Source organism: Balaenoptera musculus, chromosome 6, assembly GCF_009873245.2.
Source record: "Balaenoptera musculus isolate JJ_BM4_2016_0621 chromosome 6, mBalMus1.pri.v3, whole genome shotgun sequence".
NCBI classification, from domain to species: Eukaryota; Metazoa; Chordata; class Mammalia; order Artiodactyla; family Balaenopteridae; genus Balaenoptera; species Balaenoptera musculus.
The window spans coordinates 20,750,005-20,772,238 of record NC_045790.1 but is presented as its reverse complement, the minus strand read 5'-3'; the positions used below and the strand labels follow the sequence as shown (position 1 = coordinate 20,772,238).

Genomic DNA, 22,234 nt, shown 5'->3' with positions numbered 1-22,234 from the left:
TTCTTGATTCTGTTCCATTGATCTATGTGTCTGTTTTTATGTCAGTACCACACTGTTTTGATTACTACAGTTTTGTAGCATAGTTTGAAATCAGGAAGCATAATGCCTTCAGCTTCGTCCTTTCTCAAGATTGCTTTGGCTATTCAGGGTTTTTTTGGGTTCCATATGAATTTTAGGATTATTTTTTCTATTTTTGTGAAAAATGCCACTGGAATTCTAATAGGGATTTGTATTGAATCTATAGATGGCTTTGGGTAGTGTAGTCATTTTAACAATATTAACTCTTCTGATCCATGAACGCAGGTTATCTTTCCATTTCTTCAACTTTTTTCATCAATGTCTTATTTTTGGTATGTAGATCTTTCACTTTCTTGGTTAAATTTATCCCTAAGTATTCTATTGTTTTGATGCAATTGTAAATGAGATTTTTTTCCTTTATTTCTTTTTCGGATAGTTCACTGTTAGTGTATAGAAATGCAACTGCTTTTTGCGTGTTGATTTTGTATCTTGCTATTTTACTGAATTTGTTGATTAGTTTTCACAGTTTTTTGATGGAGTCTTTAGGGTTTTCTATATACAGCTGACCCTTGAACAATGTAGGGGTTGGGGATGCCGACACTTCACACAGTCAAAAATCCATATATAACCTTACAGTTGGCCCTCTGTATCCATGGTTCTGCATCCATGGATTCAACCAATAGTGGATTGTGTAGTACTGTAGTACATACTAGTGAAAGAAATTCATGTGTAAGTGGACCTGCACAGTTCAAATCTGTGTTGTTCAAGGGTCAACTGTATAAGATCATGTCATCTGCAAATAGAGACGAGGTAATTTTGGTTTATAAGCCTTTTATTTCTCTTCTTTCCTTTCTTTTTGTTTTTGTTTTTTTTGCCTAATTGCTCTGGTTAGGACTTCCAGTACTGTTTAATCAGTGGTGTGAGTGGGCACCCTTGTCTTATTCCTTATCTTAGATGAAAAACTTTCAACCTTTCTCCACTGAGGCTGATGTTAGCTGTAGGCTTGCCATACATGGCCTTTATTGTGTTGAGGTATGTTCCTTCTATACTGACTTTTTTGAGACTGTTTATTATGAAATGATGTGAATTATGTCAAATGATTTTTCTGCACCTAATAAGATGACCATATGATTTTTATCTTTCACTCTATTAATGTGGGGTATCACATTTATTGATTTGTGTATATTGAACTATCCTCGAATTCAAGAATAAATCCTACTTGACCATGGTGTATGATCTTTTTAACATGTTGTTAAAATTTAGTTTGCTAGTATTTTGTTGAGAATTTTTGCATCTATGTTCATCAGGGATATTGGCCTATAGTTTTCTTTCCTTGTATCTGGCTTTTGTATCAGGATAATGTTGGCCTTGAAAAATGAATTTGAGAGTATTTCCTCCTCTTCCATTTTTGGGAATAGTTTGAGAAGGATTGGCGTTAATTCTTCTTGATATGTTTAATAGAATTCTCTTGTAAATTCTGTTAGGTCCATTTGGTCTAAAGCACAGGTCAAGTCCAATGTTTCCTTATTGATTTTCTGTCTCTATGACTTATCCATTGTTAAAAGTGGGGTACTGAAGACTGCTACTATTATTATATTGTTATCTATTTCTCCCTTCAGATATGTTAATATTTGATTAATATATTCAGGTTCTCCAATGTTGGGTGCATGTATATTTACAATTATTTTATCTTCTTAATGAATTGACCTCTTTACCATTATAAGATGACTGACCTCCTTTGTCTCTTGCTCCAGTTTCTGGATTAAAGTCTGTTTTGTCTCACATAAACATAGGTATACCTGCTACTTTTTGGTTTACATTTGCATGGAATATATTTTTCTATCCCTTCACTTTGAGTTTTTCTGTGTCCTTAAAGTTGAAATGAGTCTCTTGTAGGAAGCATACAGTTGACTTTTTTTTTTTTTTGTCCATTCAGCCACTCTATGCTTTTTGATTGGAAAATTTCATCCATTTACAATTAAAGTAATTATTCATAGGTAAAGACTTACTAATACCATATTATGGCTTTCTGGATGTTTTATAGTTCTTTTGCTCCTTTCTTCCTCTCTTACTGTCTTCCTTTTTGATTTGATGATTTTCCATAGTGGTATACTTTGCTTCCCTTTTCTCTATCTTGTATGTATCTATGGCAAGTTTTTGCCTTGTGGTTACCCTGAGGCTTAACATAAAACATCTTATAAATATAAGTCTATTTTAAGGTGATAACAGCTTAACTTCGATTGTATGCAGAAACTCTACCCTTGTACTCCTCCCGACACATTATGTTTTTGATATCACAATTTATGTCTTTTTATATTGTGTATCCATTAACAAATTATTGTAGCTATAGCTATTTTTAATACTTCTGTCCTTTAATCTTTATATCAGCATTAAGTGATTAACACAACACCATACTATAGTAATGGGGTATGCTGAATTTGATTATATACTTACCTTTATCAGTACGTTTTATATTTTCATATGCTTCCATGTTACTAATTAGCTCCCTTTTATTTCAGCTTGAAGAACTCAGAATTTCTTGTAAGGAAGATCTAGTGGTGATAAACTCTCTCAGCTTTTGTTTGCCTGGGAAAGTCTTTATCTCACCTTCCTTTCTGAAGGACAGTTTTGGGACATAAAGTATTCTTGGTTGGCAATGTTTTTCTTTCAGAACTTTGAATGTATCATTCCACTCTCTCCTGCCTGTAGGTTTCTGCTGAGAAATCTGGTGGTAGCCTTATGGGGAGCTCCCGTGTAAGGGACAAGCTTTTTTTCCTCTTGCTGCTTTTAAGATTCTCTCTTTGTCTGATTTTTGACAATTTTATTATTCTGTGTCTTGGAGAAGATCTATTTGAATTGAATTTATTTGGGGACCTATGAGCTTCATGAACTTGGATGTCCAAATCTCTCCTCAGATTTGGGAAGTCTCAGCCATTATTTTTAAAAATAAGTTCTCTGCCCCTTTCACCCTCTCTTCTTCTTGGACTTTAGAAATATATAACTTGTTTCTCTTAATGGTGTCCCATAAGTCCCGTAGGCTTTCCTCACTTCTTTTTATTCTCTTTTCCTTTTTGCTCCTCTGGCTAGCTAATTGCAAATGATCTATCTTTGACTTCACTGATTCTTTCTTCTGCTTGGTCCAGTTTGTGGTTGAAACTCTCATTGAATTCTTCAGTTCAGTCTTTGTATTGTACAACTCCAAAAGTTCTGTTTGCTTCTTTTTTATGTTCTCTATGTCTTTGTTGAACTTACTTTGTTTTTGTACTGTTTTTCTGATTTTTATTAAATTGTTTATCTGTGTTCTTTTGTAGCTCTCTGAGAAGAAGAATTATTTTGAATTATTTGTTAGACAATCTGTGTATCACCATTTTTTTGGGATCAGTTATTGGAAGTTTACCATGTTCTTTTGGTTGTGTCACATTTCCCTGATTCTTCATGATCCTTGCAGCCTTGTGTAGGCATCTGTACATTTGAAGATGCAGCCACCTCTTCCAGACTGTATGGGCTGACTTCAGTAAGGAAAGACTTTCACCTGTGGGTGGGAGCATGCTGGAGCATACTTTGACCCTGGGTCTAGGGCATGAGTCCCCATCCCCTGGGCCAAGGACCAGTACTGGGCTGTACAGCAGGAGGTGAGAAGCAGGCAAGCGAGCAAAGCTTCATCTGTATTTACAACCACTCCCCATTGCTCGCATTACCGCCTGAGCTCCACCTCCTGTCACATCAGTGGCAGCATAGATTCTCATAGGAGCACGAACCGTGCTGTGAACGGCACATGCAAGGGATCTAGGTTGCGTGCTCCGTATGAATGCCTGATGATCTCAGGTGGAGCTGAGGCGGTGATGCTAGCACTGGGGAGCGGCTGCAAATACAGATTATATTTAGCAGAGAGGTTTGACTGCACAGAGACCATAATAAATCAATTGCTTGCAGACTCATATCAAAACCCTATCAGTGAGTGGCAAGTGAAAACAAGCTCCGGGCTCCCACTGATTCTGCATTATGGTGAGTTGTACAATTATTTCATTATATATTACAATGTAGTAATAATAGAAATAAAGTGCACAATACATGTAATGCGCTTGAATCATCCCCAAGCCATCCCCACCCCCGGTGTGTGGAAAAGCTGTCTTCCACAAAACTGGTCCCTGGTGCCAAAAAGGTTGGGGACTGCTGGTCTAGGGTACAGGATATCACGTGCAAGGGTATGTGATGGCTCCAGGTCTAGTGGTAGGGCTTGATGTCTCACTTGCTTACATCTCTGTGGTTCACAAAACAACAACTCTGTGCTCCTTGGCAATAGTTACAGGGGATCTGCAGTGGCTGCAAGGGCTGTTGGGGTCCTCAGTGGTACCTCCAGGCCCAGCAGCTAGGGATCAGGCAGGTGTTGGCAGTGGCCAGGGCCAGTGGTGTGCATAGACTCAGCTGTGGGGGCTGGCTGCAGCTGCCTCTGGTGACTGGGGCTGGCTGCAAAACACATAGTGGCAAGGGCTGGGCCTAGCAACACAGGTTGAGGCCACCTGTGGGTGCACTAGCAGCTGCAGTGACCCTGGGCTACTGGCATGCCCTTTTGTGGCTGCAGAGACTTGCTGTGGGTACATGCATGGCACTAAAGGTGATGGGAGTTGGGCTGACAGTGTGCAAGTGCGCAGCTGCAGGTGAGCCCAGTGGTGCAGGCCAGTGACAGGAGACGGGGCCATATCCAAGCCCACAAGATGCCATAGGGGCCTTGGCTGTCAGAGTGCACTCCTGCAGCTGCACAGGCTCACCCCAGGTACATGCACAGCAGTGGCGGCCAGTAATGGAATTTGAGCTGGCAGTGTGCAGGTACACAGCTGCAGGAGAGAGCCACGAGTGCACACATGCTGGTGGGAATCAGCCATTGGGGTCCAGGCTGCCACTTTGCACGCAAGCAGCCACAGCAGCTGGAGCGGGCTGCTGGTATGGATCCTGCTCCCCAGTGGGTGAGGTGGGGGGAGTAGGGAGGGACTCAGGTGGCTGGTGTCTGTGAATTAGAAAACCTGTAGGGCAAAAACCCTCAGTGGTGAAATCTGTGGGGAGTCCATGATGAGATCCTGTGTGATGAAAGCTGGGGGGATCTGCAGCGTCTGCAAGGCCAGTTGAAGTCCTCAGTAGTGAAGGCTGCTGGGGTTCCTTTGCAGAGTGGGTCACCAGGAACCATGCTCACTCCTGCTGTGTAGCTGATAGTGGTAGCTCTCACCCTTCTCCCTTCTTCCTTGTTCCTAGCTGTCTCTAGACAGCTCAGCTTTGCTGGTCTCTGCGTTGGGTGAAACTGAAGCGAGTCCTTCGTGTACTCCAAAAGGCTGGGGAAGCTGGTTGCTCACCCTGCTTTCCCTTTCCTGGTGAAGAGAACTCTTTCTAGCTGGGTTCTTGCCTCCACTGAGCAGTGCTGACCTGAGGGATGGGATGATGCCGGCAAAATTAAGCTATTGTTCCTTCCCTTTTTATGTAGTTATTCTCAGGTTTTTCGTCCCACTGTGTTGCTAAAGCTTCTTAAGTGGACTCCAGCATTCTCTCAGAGCTGTTTCATTCATGGATAGCTGTCTAACTGTTGATCTTTGTTGGGGGACAGAAGCTGGGGTCTCCTACTCCATCGTCTTGTTCCTGATCCTTTGCCTTTTACTTCTATACTGTCTTCTATATTTTCTTCCCCTTCTTTATTGATTTTCAGAGATTCACTGGTTTTCTTTCAATGGTATGCTGTTTAATATCTGTGGCAGTTGAAAAAATTGGCCCTCGTGTTCTTTGACATTCCTCCCCACTCCCTTGAATATGGGTGGTCTGTGGCTGCTCTGACCAATAGAATAAGTGGACATGACTCTGAGCCAGTTCCTGGGCCCTGAACTTAGGAGCCTGGCGGCCTCCACTTCCTGCCTCTTGAGTAACTTGCTCTTAGGACCCAGCTGCCATGCTGTGAGGAAGCTCAGGGGCACATGGAGAGGCCACATGTAGTTAAGTTATTGTTTAATGGGTACAGTCCAGTGGAGGTCCCAGACCACAGCCCATGTCAAATCAGTCATTAGCTGTGTGAGTGAGCAGAGTGGAAATAAATCCTCTGCCCCCTTGGAACCACCTCCTGAGACACTGTGTGGAGCAGAGATGCACCATTTCCACCAAGCTCTGCCTACAGTGTAGAACTGTGTGTAAATAAATGCCTGGCATTGTTTTAATGCACTAAGTTTTGGGATTATTTGTTATCTCAATGTCTTTGTCTCCTCTTTGAGTCCTTGTTTTAGTCTATATTTTCTTCTCTCTAATTATCTTGATGAAGTGCATGTTACAAAGTGTCTCCAACATAAAATCTATTTTTTTTCTGGTGTGCATGTGTGGTTGTTATTCTAGGCTATGGTTCCCTTTGCTCCATCTCCCAGCAGTCCTCGCAAAGGGCTCACTTGATACTTTTCTCATGATGGCTCATTTCTGAAGTAGCTTTGCTTTGGGGCCAGCTTCTCTATGAAGAATGGAGTGAGGAGCTGTGATGGGAGCTCTGCTACTGTTGCTCGTACCTTCATGCTGACCCTTAGCTGACCAAGAGCTGCTATCTGCTGCTACCTGTCATACCCACACCTGGCTCTCAGAGAAAGGGTGTGTGGGTAGGTGTGGACACTTAGGCGTATTTCTCCAGCCACTCTAGGGTGTGGCACACAGGGCAATCCCACAGATCCCATCCTGCCATTCACTAGTTAGATCTTCAGGGTATGCTGTCTATTTCTGAGATGGCTGGACATTCCCAGGGACCTGAAGAGGTGGGAACCTGTTCTTGGTACCCTCTTCCACGACCTGGTCTCAATCCTATTACACCTTCTAACTGATCAACACAGACTCTACATACAGACTGTGATTGAATTCATATGAGGATGGGACTTTCTTATTTTTTTCCCTTCTTTTAGTTGCTATTAGTTTATTTGAGGGTTCAGAGAGGAGCTTTGAAAAGTCCTGCAAGAGTCAACTTGTTCAACGCATATTTTCCAAAACAATTTAACAAAGGAATTCTATTCTTGTTTTTTTCCAAATGAATCATCATTAATACCTTGAGTCCCTATTGTTCCAAGGAACATAGTTTGGAAGATACTATTCTGAGTAAATCCCAAGTTGTGACATATTAGAGTATTTCCATTTTTTTAAACAATAGGATCAAAGCTTAAGAAGAAAATTTCTTACATAGCTATTTTTAAATAGGGAAATTGCTTCTTGAAACCCTACCATAATAAATTAAGAAAACATACATTTGTATTTCAGATTTTTACTACCTGATGCTCTGAATACTGGCTAAGTTGTTCCTACCTTGTAGTAGTTTTCATCAGCATGAAGTGCTTTGGAAAGTCCAAAATCACTGATCTTGGCATAATGTTGAGTAACCAGCAATACATTCCTTGCAGCCAGATCTCTGTGCACAAAATTGCACTCTTCCAAATATTTCATTCCCATAGACACCTGATGAACTAGCTCTATGATGTTCTTATCCTTGACATGCCTGAAAGTCACAAATGTGTTATTAGTGATAGTGAACAAGAGTCCATTTTAGAAAAACCAACCATGCACACAGAATATGAACCCACTCACTTCCTATTCTTCTTAAGCAGGAGTCACAAATGGTGGTGATTGGTGTTCAGCTGGTAGAATTTTCAAGGTATGCTTTGAATTGCATGAAAAGCAGTATAATGGGGTGGTCAGACCTGGCTCACCAAGAGCCAGGCTTCAGTTGGAATCCCCCTTCCAATATTGGACAGCTAGCAAAACCAACCCTGAGTCTCAGTTAAGTATAAACATAATATAGTAAATGGGATAAAGTAATCAGTGGCTATTATTATGACTTATTCCACGTGAGTTCCTCCATCTCAACCATGGCTGGAGATGAGCACAGCATGATTACTCCATAGATGGTTGTAATCAATTAATAGCAACGGATGTTTTCAGAAGTAATTACTCAAGGGAATGTAGAGGTCAGCCAGACATGTAAAATATCACTGTTTTCTTTTATAAAATGTTTATTTAAATATTTCTTTTAAGAGAGCATGTTTGTTCTGCTTGGTGAGGGGAGACTGCTTGCCAAGATAGTCTAAGGCTGATTCTATCACCAGGACAGTACAGAGTGAACAAAGGAGACCAAATTGTTGGATTAGAGTTCTTCTTTACACATTAAGAACTAAAGAGCACTTGATCCAAAGACTATAGCTCTCTTGTCTCCCTGAGTGTGGACCAACCCTGGGAAGGTGTGGGAGGAGACAAAGCTTCCTGTAGAAATCAGGCTATGATGTGCATTGGGCAGGTGGGCCCTGCCCCTCACAGTATGAACTTCTGGGGTACCTAAGGATACCTGTTCTGCTGTAAATATTTGTTGAGTGGACCAAGTTCCGCCATCTCCATAACCAGCATCCAGGACTCGGCTTCGCATATCCCAATCATGCGCACAATGTAAGGGTTGTCGAGTTGCTGCATGACGTTTGCTTCTGCTAATAACTCATCTTTAAGAGCGGGGTCATTGGCCTCGTTTTTCAGGATTTTCACAGCCACTGTTTTCACAACTCTGCAAAAGAAATCACAACACATAAGAAACTTTTCAAAGTGGCTCACATGTAGGTAACTATCTTTCATGAAGCATAATTCCTATGCTAGAAATGATGTTATAGAAATATCTGCCACAGAATGGAAATGCGTCTTAAGAAGTCATGTTATACATGCCTAATTTTCCAATCATGTTCTCTCATTTTATAGACAAGGAGAGTAACACCCAATTGGTTAAAAATAATGGGAGAGTGCTGAAGTATGCCCCAACCAAGCAGAAAGCCAACACATTGTAGAATATTTAAATAACTTTCTAACAAACTTTACAAACTATGACATACATGAATTCCAGTAACATCTTGAGATTTATCATCTCAGATTATGTGTAATGTATGTAAATACAACATGCCTTTAATATATGTTACAATGAATTTCTAGCTGCAGAATTAAAAAACATATACTGTTAAAGGTCATAATTTACGAAACACTTTTAAAAACTGAGCTTTGCTAATTTTAAGCACACTTCAACAAGTTTGCAAAAAACTAATTACTTTCCATTTTCTAATAAAAACATCACCTGGGTCATGTTTCAACTCTTGAAAATATTCTGATATAGTGGGGCTTAAATAAATGAATGGAACTTAACTACATATGAATTGAGAAACTGCATCTCTCCATGATACAGTTCCCACAAATACAAGAAATATACCTCTTTTGTTGAACTCTGAAATGGGAGAATAAAAACAGAACTATCCCAAAAAATAGGTAAAATAACAGAGTAACAGACTAAGTCTGACATACATTCAGAAAAGAACATACAGCTTCAGTGCAGAACTCAGAAGAGTATTTACACATTGGACACATGCTATAGCTCCTACACAGATAGAGATACACAGCATCGCCAGCACCCTAGGAGCCCCCTGCATCCTCTTCCTGAGACAAAGGAAATATTATCCTATGCTATCTCTAGACAGTTTATTGTTTTACATTTCACATTTCAGTCTGCCATCCACCTAGAACTGGTTTCATGTATGGTGTGAGGTAGGGGTCAAAATTAACAAGCAGAAACCTCTTGATTCTTCCCAATGTTTAAGGAAGAGAGAACACTCACAAACTCTTCCAGAAACAAAAAGAGGAAGGGAACTTCTCAACTCATTTTATGAGGATGACATTAACCTCTTAAAAAAAAAAAGGAAATTACAAGAAAATAATTTACTGATATCCCTCATGAACGTAGATATAAAAATTCAAAGGGAAATATTAATAAATTAAATTCAGTGATTTATGAAAAAGATATGATGAATATATAATTCATGAACAAGATGGGTTTATTCCAGGAATGCAAGGTGGGTGGAACATCTGAAACTCAATCAGTATAATTCACCACGTGAACACAATAAAGGAGAAAAAGCCTGTGGTCCTAGCAGCAGAGGAGAAAAAGTACACAAAAAATGTAATACACATTTAGGATTAAAAACAAATCCCTCAGAAAAGTAGAAATAGAAGGAAACTTTCATAATCTGATAAACAGTAGCTATAAACCTAATGGTGAAATGTGGAAAGTTTTTCCCCTGAAATTAGGAAGGAGGAATGAGGTTACTGCCACTTTTATTCAACACTGAACCACAGTTCCTAGTTAGTACAATAAGGCAAGGAAGAAATATAAAAATATAAGGATTGGACAGGATGAAATAAAACTGTTGTTATTTATAGATGATATATTTCTGGGTCAAAGAATACATAGATAAACTACTGGAAATAATAAGTGAGAAATAATAGGGGACTTTAAGCAAAGTTGCTGGGCATCAGGCCAACAGACTAAACCAGTCATATTCCTGCATTCAAGCAATGCCAAGGAATAACAAGTAAAAATTTTAAAATTATACCACATATATTAACATCAAAAATACTAAGTACCTATGAATGAATCCAACAAAGAAGTTGTACAAGACCTGTACACAAAAAAGCTAAACAACTCTGCTCAGAGAAATAAAAGACCCAAGTAAATGGAAGGATGGGTCTCTGTTATTGATTGGAAGACTCAGTATTGTAAAGACATCATTTTGCCCCAAATTCACCTATATGGCCTCTCCTCTCCCCAAATCTCTAGCTGAAATTATGTATCTATAGTTATGTCTATGTTAATTTATATATTTAATTAAGCAAGGAATTTGAGTATCACAAACTAGTTGAGAAAATCTATACCTTAATACAGGATAATTTATATTCATTTTACAAAATAACTGTGATATATATATGTATACACATATATTTAAAAATAAGCATAGCAGTCACATATATATATATATACACACATATACACATACATATATATATATATATATATATATATACATATACACACATATATATATTTACATGTATCCACACACACATACGGTGGAAGGGGCAGGATTAAAAGCATAAGTTTCTGTGCATACTTTTGTCTATATTTTTGACCCTTGAATCATTTACATGATTCAAGGGTCAAGAAAAAAAATTACACAAATTCCTTAAATTTAAAATAGCATCAAACAACCAAACCCAATTACATTCCAATCAAACAGATTTTCAGAGAAGATTTGTTTCAAAGGACTTTAGAAACCAGTATTTTTCAAAGTACTTAGGAACCAGTACTTTTACTGAACATTCCATGTTGGATGCTTTCTAAAGACCAAATGAAGTACAAAGAGATTTTTAGTAATTTAGCAATTCTAACTGTTATGTAATATATACTATTATTTGAAATTACAGGATAAAGCAAATAATTATGCTAAGGATATTTGTAATCAAGAATTTTCTGGTTAAGGGAAATGAGACAAAATTTTTAAAAATCAAAGAAAATAAGTGAAAACACTGGGTTATCATTGAATGACTGCATTTTAATTAATTAGTACATATGTGCACGTGTGTACATATAAAGATCCAAAAAAATGTAGACACGTTTGTTAACAGTAGTGGTGTTTGAGTGGTAAAATAGGATGTTTTTATTTTCTTATATTTTGCTTGTTTCTATTTTCTAATTCTCTGGAAGGGACACATAATACATCTAAACTAATATGTATATAATTATTACATACACAGTTAATATATATAATGGATGCTTTCACTTCAATTGTACCAGAAATGAACAAAAATTACACTGTTGATAACAAAGGATTTAGCCATGCCAGGTTAAGTTTTGCATTTGAGAGTAAATAAACACAATACATGTATATGTGGTAGTTTCTAGAATGTAAGCTCACATGAGAATGAGTGTGTTGTGACGGGGCGCAGCGTTGACTTACTTCTTCATCTGGTAGTAGCCCTTCTTCACCGTCCCAAAGTTCCCAGAGCCCAGTTCCTTGTCCTCCAGGGTCAGCAGCTTCCGGTCTAGGTAGACCTCCTTGGGCCTGATCTCCTCGGGGTCTGCATAGGGGCTTTCATAGACCTCGGTGTCCATGGGCAAGGCTTCTCTCTGGGCTTCTGCAACGCAGTCAAGAAATGCACAACCTTGGGGCTGGATCCCCCATGAAACTGCCATCGTCCCCCCCACCCCTCCCTCCTGGGCTCACAGCTTGCCTTTTAAGACCTTGGTTACCTTGGGCAGTTATGGTGTCTGTGAGTGCTCAAGGCGCTCAAGGCAGCTGGTAGCGGGGTAGGAAAAAGCCCTTCATCCCTGTTGTACTCGACCCCTGTTCTTGCACTAATGAACATCGAGAAAGGGTCTTCCTGCCAGAGGCAAAGACAGATGGGGCCCTCCTAATGGGCCGTGGTGGCTTTAAACTATGTCTGAAATTTGTGACCCTCCTTCATTGAGAGGTGGAATCTATGTCACCTCACCTCAGTGGCTTTTGTAATCATGTCAACCAATAGAGTATATCAGAAGTGATGTCTGTGATATACTCAGGCAAGGTCCTAAAAGGCCATGCACCTCTGCCTGGGTTGCTGGAAATCTGCCCCTTGAAGCTTCAGACGCTATGCAATTGTCCAACTGCCCCGACCCCTTCTATGCTGTGAGAATGTTCCAGCCAGCCCAGGCGGAGAGACCAGACTGAGAGCCTCCGAGGCTCTGTGGAGACAGGGAGATGTTGGCCGGCCGCCAGAGCCCTGGCCCCAGTCTCACCACGGCCTTCACCCCTGCTGGCCCAGCTCCACCCCCAATCTCCCTGCAAGAGGCCCTGAGCCACCACGGACCAGCTCAGCCTTGTCCAGATTCATGATCTGCATGAGATAATTAAATGATTGTTGTTGACTTAAGCTACTAAGTTTGGGGGTGCTTTTTTTTGTAGCATTAAACAGACCAAGTTTACCAATTAAAAAAAAACCTGGGGCCACCTAGAAAACCTAAGAAGGTCACCCAGAGGCCCCATTTCTGATCAGTCTAGTAGAGGCCTATTGAGTTTGAGGGGGTGCCTCCCTGAATCCTATCCTCTCCTCACAGAATCACTACAATTCCCTGAACATGTGTTGAATTCCAGCAACTCAGACATTCATTCAGTTTTTACCAGTCACCCATTTATTTCTGCACCTCCTGCTGAATCGTATTCCTGAACACAGACATTTTTCTAAGAACAGGATCTTAGAAATGGAAACTTTGAGTAGTATCAGCTATTGTTGCAAGAGGTGAGAAATCCTGAAGCAGCAGGATTGAAGGATATTTTCAACGTGGCCAATTTATTGTGAGGGAGGCTGTACAGACCATTTCATCCAACAGACAGCACTGCTCATAGACACGTGGCATCTGTCCCCTGCCACCAGATGACAGGACCACTTGCTGCTAAGCAGTGCTATGTTATAGCTGCTGACAGTGCGGTGAGCCCACCCTGCAATCGGCAAGGGACTGTGGGAGACAGCTCTGTGCTGTGAACACCCCGGGACTAAAGGTGCATCTCTCACCTCTTTCGTTGGCCCAGGGCCCTCGGTCTGGCTCATAAGGGTTGAACGTCACCGAACTTTCTGGCCTTTGGGATGAGGAGCCCTGAGGCACACAAATGATAACAGCTCACTTTTCTTCAGGGATAACACTGTTGAGTTGATCTGCATAATTATTTTTATTTCCAAATAATCACATTTTAACTTAAGCAGGGAAGACAAAGGAAGGAACTAGGAAAAGAGACAGGAAAACAACAACGATATGGCTTATCTCATTCTTCGGGCAACGGATGGGATGCTGTGAGGGTTAAATAAAGCTCTTGCTCCCACAAAGAAAGGGGCCCGCAGGGGTCCCATTGTGAGAGAATTAATCATAACTCTTTAGGTGGTATTCCTTCCCACTTACATGCTCTTTCAAATCCTAATTCCACTTGTTAAAAGATGCTGAAGATTCTCATTATCCCTTTGGATTTGTTTTCCTCCATTACTTCTTTCTCTTTAATTTTATATTGTAGGGAAGTTATTTAAAAAGAAACATTAGGTATCCACCAGCTGCTCCCACCCACTCCCCAACTCCAAATATCTATGCCTTCCTAGTATCCTCTTATATATTTATCATCCATGGAGATGTAGCAACTTTTGGGTAGATGCCAGAGGGTAGCGCTGGTCAGTAAGCTAGAGGTCCCAAGAGGAAGGGGCTGCCAGCAGCCCAGGGTCCACTGCCCCTGCTGTTGATCATCATCATTGTCATAATCATCATCATCATCATGGACCCTGTGAGATGGGGAAGCCTCTTTTTGCTAGCCAGAAGGAAAGTAATTCTTCCTTGTACCCAGAGCAGGTAACTGAAGCATATGGAAACAAAGCCTTGCTGGCCATTATTAATGGCAACCTTCCCTATTATTTATTCAATTTGCAACAGTTTGCAGCATGAAATAATGGGGGAAAAAATCCACTGTTATATTCCTATATCCTTTCCCTTCCGAAAGTCTCTATCTCAAAGTCTGTCTGATCCACCTTCACCCCAACTTAAAACAAGGGTATTGCTACTAAATTTGGTCCATGGGAAAACCACGATTCAGACTATTTTCTTGGCATGAGTGAGTGGAAATTTTATATATCTATTTACCTTAGCAGTGCCCAAACACTGGCCACGAAGGAATGAGATACTGCCAGATTTTGGAGAAATTTAAAGAAACAGAGACAGTAAGCTTAATTTTACACAGTCACTTATCTCCCGGCACACACTGAATCTTCTGCTGCCTTCCTGATATCCCAAGCCCGGGAACCAAAAGTACAGCAACAAAGTCACAATGCATCACGGTTGTCACTTGTCCACTTGTCTCCAAACCTTCTTCCTGCTGCCTATCGAGCTCTACAGAGCCACTGCTCACTGGGCAAAGGCCCTTCTGACAGCCTACAAGACATCCGCTCTTATGTGTCAAAGGGATGTCATTGGATCCATTTTCTGACGACTATCTCAGCATTCTTATCAAACTGTTTAATAGAAGTAGCTATGATATGTCAAGAATGAAAACAGAATATAAGTTACAGGGGGCATAGTCATTTATTCACTGCATTTAGAGCTTTTCTACTAAATCTGGTTCACTCAACCCACCGCTGATGCTAAACAAAAATGGGTTCAACAAACACATGATGAATGAATGAATGGATGGAGATACCCTTTAAACTGGGAGATGTGAAGTGTAAACTAATGTGATTTAAAAATGAATTCTCTCTCAAGTTCTTATATTAACAGAGAGTAGGTGTGGATAACTCCAAATGACAATATATCGCTTTTAAAAATTTACATATGGGGCTTCCCTGGTGGCGCAGTGGTTGAGAGTCTGCCTGCTAATGCAGGGGACACGGGTTCGAGCCCTGGTCTGGGAAGATCCCACATGCCACGGAGCAGCTGGACCCGTGAGCCACAACTACTGAGCCTGCGCGTCTGGAGCCTGTGCCCCGCAACGGGAGGGGCCGCGATGGTGAAAAGGCCCGCGCACCGCAATGAAGAGCGGTCCCCGCACCGCGATGAAGAGTGGCCCCCGCTTGCCGCGACTAGAGAAGGCCCTCGCACGAACCGAAGACCCAAACACAGCCAGAAATAAATAAATAAATGAATAAATAATAAAGTAGCTATAAAAATAAATAAATAAATAAATAAATAAATAAATAAATAAAATTTACATATGATTACGAGATTATCGGACGTGCTGTGAGCTCACTTCTCATTTATAAAATAATTATCCTGTCTCAACAGAACTGTCCTAGGAGAAACTAGGTAATTCCCAAGGCTTGCCATCCTCCTGCTCTGCTCAGTTCCCTCTGGCAATCAAACTCCAAGATGGAAATAGTTTTCAAATTTTAAAGAAAGGTCTCTTTTAGGTTCACATTGACTATCATTTCAATTTCTCTGATTTTCCCTCGAGGTAGGGAGGTTCTGAATCCAAAGAGACAAAACTTCAAGACAGCAGGACCAACTATCATGGACAAAGAGAGGGCACCAGCACCCCTTCTCTTGACTGGAAGACCTCCCACCCTTTGTTCACTTAGAGATGTATGCTGGGGCTGCAGCCTCGCCACCCTGTTGGAATGTTCTCCAGAGCAGGAGGACTTCATAAAGGCTGTTACAATGAACTCAAAATGCAATTACCTGCCATATGAATCCTGTGGGGGAGAATTTAAAAACAGAGGGTAGGGGTGTAAAAAGTACTGAAAAGGATACTAGGGCACGAGCAGTAAGAATCAGTAGGGACGGACACAGTTTGCCTAAAGCCCTGGACAGAGTAATGTATACTCTGATTAGCTGTGTGGTGCTTACCCCTCATCTGTCTTGGCTATGGATAAGGAAACGGGTTGGGGGTCTTCTTTGAAAGGTTGGGTCCCATCTTTTAAGCTGAGGTGGTTCAGGACTTCATTTCAACGCTGCCCACACGGACCACCACTTGACTATGAGCCTTTGCAGCCTGAGTCTTGAGTTTTCCTCAATAACCACACTAGCTCCCTGTGCGGACCCCTCGGCCCTCCCTGCCCTGACTGGGAAAGAGGATGGAACTACACACGAGAGACTGTTCTTTGGAAGAAATGGGAGGTTTTCTGCTGTGTCTGTTAAAAGGGTAGTATTGGCTTTATATGAAGATGAAGATACAAAATACAAGTTTCATCTTTCCCAGAGCACTAGGTGAATATGCCATTAGTAAAATAATGACAAAAGCCCTCTGCAATCAAATGCTCAGTTGAAAAGAAGAATTTGAGGACTTTGTAAAGAATGAGCTCTAAGGCAAAATGATAAATTATCAAAGTATTGTTAATACTTAGTAATTAAAGAAATTTTAATTTAATGAAAAACATATTGCTGGTCCAGTTTGCTGGTCCAGTCTATCATTTGTCATTATTCTTTCTTCTTTGTATTTGATAACTTATTCTGCCCTAATCAATAGCATCCCCTTTTCTACACAGAGAACAAGGTATAAGTGAAATGTTGACTGTTGCTTTTTTCCCCATTTTTGCTGGTATTCGAAACAGAAGTCAAAGCTGCATGACACCACTAGATGGCACTAGCTACCTTAGCTTTCCACCTTCCAAAGAGCAATTTGCGATTTTTCTTTGTTTTGTAAATTCAGGTACAGACACTCCACAACAATAAAAAGAATATTTGTTTAGGTTATAAATTATGATCTGTGATCTCTGACTGGCCAGGCTTAACTGCAAGTAGAATATATATTTAACAAATATTCTTTCCGTGCCAGTTTCTAAGAACTGCACATTCAGAAGTGAACAAAAGAGAGAAAAAAATATTGCTGTTATGGAGCTGGTAGGCTAATTCAGAGTTTCCTGATTGGGGAGTACTGCTAGGTGCTCTGATGGCCATTTATAGACTTTAATTTTTAGACTTCTTAAAAGACATTTTCAAATCAGGCAACAGCAGTAATAAAGATGACAACATATTTGTCACAACTGACGTGACGAAAAGAGCCAGTAGGCTTCAGAAATATTGGCTGCCCAAACCAGACATGGTTCTGGTCTCTGGTGGAATGACCGTGGTCCCAATGGGGACTAAGGTTCCACAGGTGAAGGCAGACTCTTCTTGGCCAGGGTATGAGATAATCTTAGGTTTGCTTCAGATCCATGAAAATAAACACTTCACCTGCATAATTAATCTTCCCTCACCTTAGAAGCAAAGATCTAAAATCTGGCCCTTTATAATCATGTGGAAATATTTTCTCAGGGGTCTGGTCCACTGCTCCCACATTACCAAGTAAATGGGTATGACTTAAGAACTTCTTTCTCTCTCCCAGCTGAACACTAGTGAATCATGTATGAAAATGTCTTAAAATATTCTAACCAGCAATGTATGTGTTGGAATAAAACATGTAAAATGGGTTTTAACTTGAAATTCTGGAACACTTTTCCACAACTAAGATAAATGTGAATGCTATGTCTCATCTTAGAGACTGTGCCTTTGAACTGTGAAACAGAAGCACAGTCTTTAAGGCTGCTGTTGTTCCAACTCTGCCAATCATCCTTAATAGAAGGATAGGTTTATGCACTTAAAGTAGCAAAGAAAAATATTCCAAGGCTAATAACAGGAGAAATTTTATTCCTGTAAGGACTATAAGTCCTTAGAGTAAGTGATGGCAGGGGGTAAGGAGAGGGTGAATTATACTTTTATTTTTCAGTTAAATCCATTTATAGTTTTAAGTGTTAAAACGTACTAATCTCTAAAGAGGAGAAAAATACACCTGCCCTAAAGTTTTTATTATGGAATTTCAAATTATCTGATTAATAATATTCTGCAAATCAAAAAACACTTGTCATTAACTACCTACATGCTAGAGTTAATTCAAGTTCTAACATGTCCATTTTGTGCCTGAATTATTAAAAACAACTATTTATACTGATCAAATTAACAAATTCAAGAAAATTAGTTACACCTTAGCTTAACAAATGGGATATTTGACAAAATTCCCACAAGTCTTTTCTCATGACTGCTTAAATAATGGAAAATTCCCCTTCTATTTGTGAAAACATAAGTATTGGTTCTCCTAAAATATTTCTGGTGAGCAATTAAAATATTTTTAATCCATTGCTTAAATCACACAATCCTTCCTTTATCAATTAACTATTGATATTTTTGATATTTATGAAAATTCAATGCATACTTCAAAGTTGTTATAAATTTACATAGGGACTTCCCTGGTGGTCCAGTGGTAAAGAATCCACCTTACAGTGCAGGGGACGCAGGTTCAATCCTGGTCAGGGAACTAAGATCCCACATGCCTTGGGACAACTAAGCCCGTGCACCACAACTACTGAGCTCACACGCCTCAACTAGAGAGCCCGCGTGCCACAAGCTACAGAGCCCACGCGCTCTGGAGCTTGTGCGCCACAACTAGAGAAGAGAAAACCCCTATGCCACAACTAGAGAGAAGCTGATGCACCACAACGAGAGCCTGCGCACCGCAACGAAAGATCCTGCATGCCTCAATAAAGAGCTCACGTGCCACAACTAAGACCCGAGGCAGCCAAAAAATAAAAATAAATAAATAAATAATAAATTAAAAAAAAAAACCCAGCAACAGCATGCTTTAAAAATGAATAGACAATAGCCCTCTTTTAGCCAGAAAAGTATTTCCACAGTATTAATCAGATTAGTTTCTAATATTTAATTATCCTTTAAAATTGATTAAATAATTTAGGAGGGGCAAATTTTAAAAGGCACAACAGGGTTTACAAAGAAAAGTGGGTCTGCTTGACACCCCATTTCCTACTCCCAAGGCAACTAGTGTTATCAGTATTTTCTGTATTCTTCTGGAACATTCTACACTATATCAGCACATATATATGTGCATGACTTTGTTGTCTTCAATTAACATTGTATTTTGGAAACAATTCTAGATCTCAGCTACCCATCATAGTATGAATTTTATTGTAGCTGATTTCATTTATTTCTCATTGATTGACTTTTAAATTATTTCCAGATTTTGTCAATGATACAACATTAGAATAAACATTTTCATATATACATGATTACAAATAAATGCAAGAATATCTGTATGATAAATACCTAGAAATAAAATTGCAGTTAAGAGGTTACATGTACTCTCAATTTTGGTGAATGTTGTGAAATTGCCTTTCTTAGAGATTGTACCATTTCACACTTCTCCAATAAATTACAGCTGTGCTTACTCACCACACCCTTGTTGTGTGGTGTCACCAAGCTTGTTTATTTGGATCAGTTTCACAGGCGGACATAAGGGAGCCCCACAGTTTTAACTTGCATTTCTCTTATATGAAATGGAACAGCTTTTCCTATGTTTAAGAGCTATTTATGTTTGCTTTACTATAAACTACTGCCCATTAATCTGTTAGATAGTTAAAACTTTTATTGATTTATAGAAACTCCTTACATATTAAAGATATTAACCTTATATACGTATCATCATTACTAATACTTATTCCAAGTTTATTATGTTTCTTTTGATGATGTTATGGTTCTTATCCACACATATTTTATTTTTAGGCAGTCTTACTGATATTTTCTTCAACTTTCCTTAGACATGTTCTTCTTTAATTTAAAGATCTACTAAAACTTATTTTCCGGATATTTCTTTAGTCACTGTGGGTGACCTGAGCTGGCTTCAGCCTGCTTGGGACAAGGACAGGGGTGGGAGTGGGGCTTGTCTCCTCACAGTGCTGGGTTACTGTTTCCTGGGGTGATGGCATTTTGATGTGTCAACCTGGCTAGCCTGAATGATATTCCTGTGTTAACGAATCAAACTGTGATTTTGGTACTGCTGTGGAGGGATTTTGCAGAGGTAATTAAAATCCTTAATTTGCTGATTTAATTTAAGGAGATTATCCTGGATGGGCCTGGCTTAATCGGTCAAGAGTCCTTAGGAGAGATTGAGGCTTTCCTAAGAGAGAAAGGGCACCAAGGGGAGAGGGGTGACTGACCCTTGGCTGGCTGTGAATGATAGCTTTGGCTCTTCCCTAAGTGGTTCCACCCTGCTCATCCTCCCTTCCTGATGATCTGCTCTATGGACATTGAACTTGTCCCTACAGTTGCATAAGGCAAGTGCTAGTGATAAGTCTGTATATCTGTGTGTGTGTACATGTATATAGATGTGTGTATGTATAAATATGTATGTGTTATGTATGTACCTATGTGTGTGCATGTGTGTGAGTGTGCTGTGTGTCTTTCACGCATAAATCTCTGACTGGTCATGCTTCCCTGGTTGAAATCTGAATGATGCCATTGGAAACCACAGAATTAAGGTAAATGTGGATTGCTGTGTCTACTCTGTCTGCAGTGAAACTGCTCATTTCTGGGACTGCGCATGGTGAAGGGCTATGTGTTGGCACACCAGCTGCGGGCCATCATAAAGAGAACAATGAAAAAACAAGCGGTGGGAGCCAGGGGCGTGACCCATGCCCACGGGGGCTCCTCCATGGCTGCCAGTTAGACCTGGTGCGTGGAGGGGCCAAGCAAGCCAGGCGAGCGAAAGGTTCTGGGCCTGCTGATGGGGGACCATGCATGGGCAACTCAGTGTCCCTCCCTGAGTTGTGCTATGAAGCTTCGTCAATGCAGCATTTGATCAGGACTCCTGAAAAGATGACTCATGATTGGAAAGCACCCTGAACCAGAACACATTTTGAATCACCTCAGTTGATGGGGTACCATCTGACCTATTTCCCCCAGACAATGGTCCTGTGAGATGCCATCCTGGCAACCAGGTGAGCCCTGTCCAAGGAGAAGGGGCGAATGCTAACAGGGGTCGAGGGCCAGGTGGCCCAGAAGGTGGCCACCGTGGAAACTCTCCAAGAGTTTCGCCTTTGATCATGGGGAATGCTGACCTCTTCAAGGTCAAAGCCTCAATCACCTACTGGCCCTGGTGGCCTGAAACAAACAGCAAGTCATGGGGCAAAAGGAACACCAACATAGAGCGTGTATTGCCTTGACAACCTGGTCCCCAACTCCTAACATGTCACCCTGGCATGGGTGGCCCTCACTGTAACCCCCCGCCCCAAAAGGGATGCCCCCTCATGGCTGATGTTTCCCACGAGCTGATCCACACTGACTGGGAGCATGATATCAAAACGGACAGTTATTCCATTCAGGTTTATCACATAGCTTTTCCCCTCAAACACCACACCAAACTCACTTCTCTGTTCTGTGGTCAACAAGATTGAGAACATCTAGAATATGACTGCCACTTGGAAAGAAAATCTCACGGCTTTTATGCTTTTTATTTCTGTTGTTTCTAATAAGTACTTCAGGCAATCTGCTTCATGAACTGACACTCAATTATATGCTGAAATGTTTGGAAAAATACCAACCGATATGAAAATGGAAAGAGTTATTAATAAAATAATCAATTTTAACCCCAATGATAAAACTAAAAAGTAAAAAAAAAAGCAATCCATATACAAGTTATAAATACATTTTTTGAGGGAGGTGATTCATTATAAATAAAAATCTTTAAAAAAGAACTTCTTTTTATTTCCTTCATAATTCAATCCTATAGCAAACTATGAAAATGCAATATATGTCAACTTTACTGTCTCATAAATAAAAACGGCGTTTCTAATCCTCAAATTCCACCTTGTCTTTATACATGTTATATTTAAAGTTCTATGTTGGAACTCTACAGCCACAATGAAGTTACTGTGGCACTTGATATTTATAAAACCAATGGCCTTGTGTAGTCCCCGGGCAGGATCCACACAACCTTGGCTGTTCCTTCCACCAACATGTAATGTATCTAGTCAATTACCATAACGCTGCAGCATGTGATTCTGGCTTGCTTTGAAGAGACTTTCCCATATGAGA

The 22,234-nt window shown here is 40.4% G+C and overlaps 1 protein-coding gene across 2 annotated transcripts in view; it reads right to left on the bottom strand.

Annotated features, from left to right (window-relative positions):
- The window catches only part of SYK (spleen associated tyrosine kinase), a 95,050-nt gene that overhangs the window by 10,530 nt on the left and 62,286 nt on the right, over positions 1-22,234 (bottom strand). For both annotated transcript variants that reach the window (XM_036856857.1, XM_036856858.1), the window contains 4 exons: positions 13,423-13,504; positions 11,832-12,009; positions 8,357-8,566; positions 7,324-7,513 (listed from right to left, as the gene is read on the bottom strand). In XM_036856857.1, coding sequence (XP_036712752.1) covers positions 7,324-7,513; positions 8,357-8,566; positions 11,832-12,009; positions 13,423-13,504 — 660 coding nt within the window. The remainder of the gene's footprint in view (positions 1-7,323; positions 7,514-8,356; positions 8,567-11,831; positions 12,010-13,422; positions 13,505-22,234) is intronic.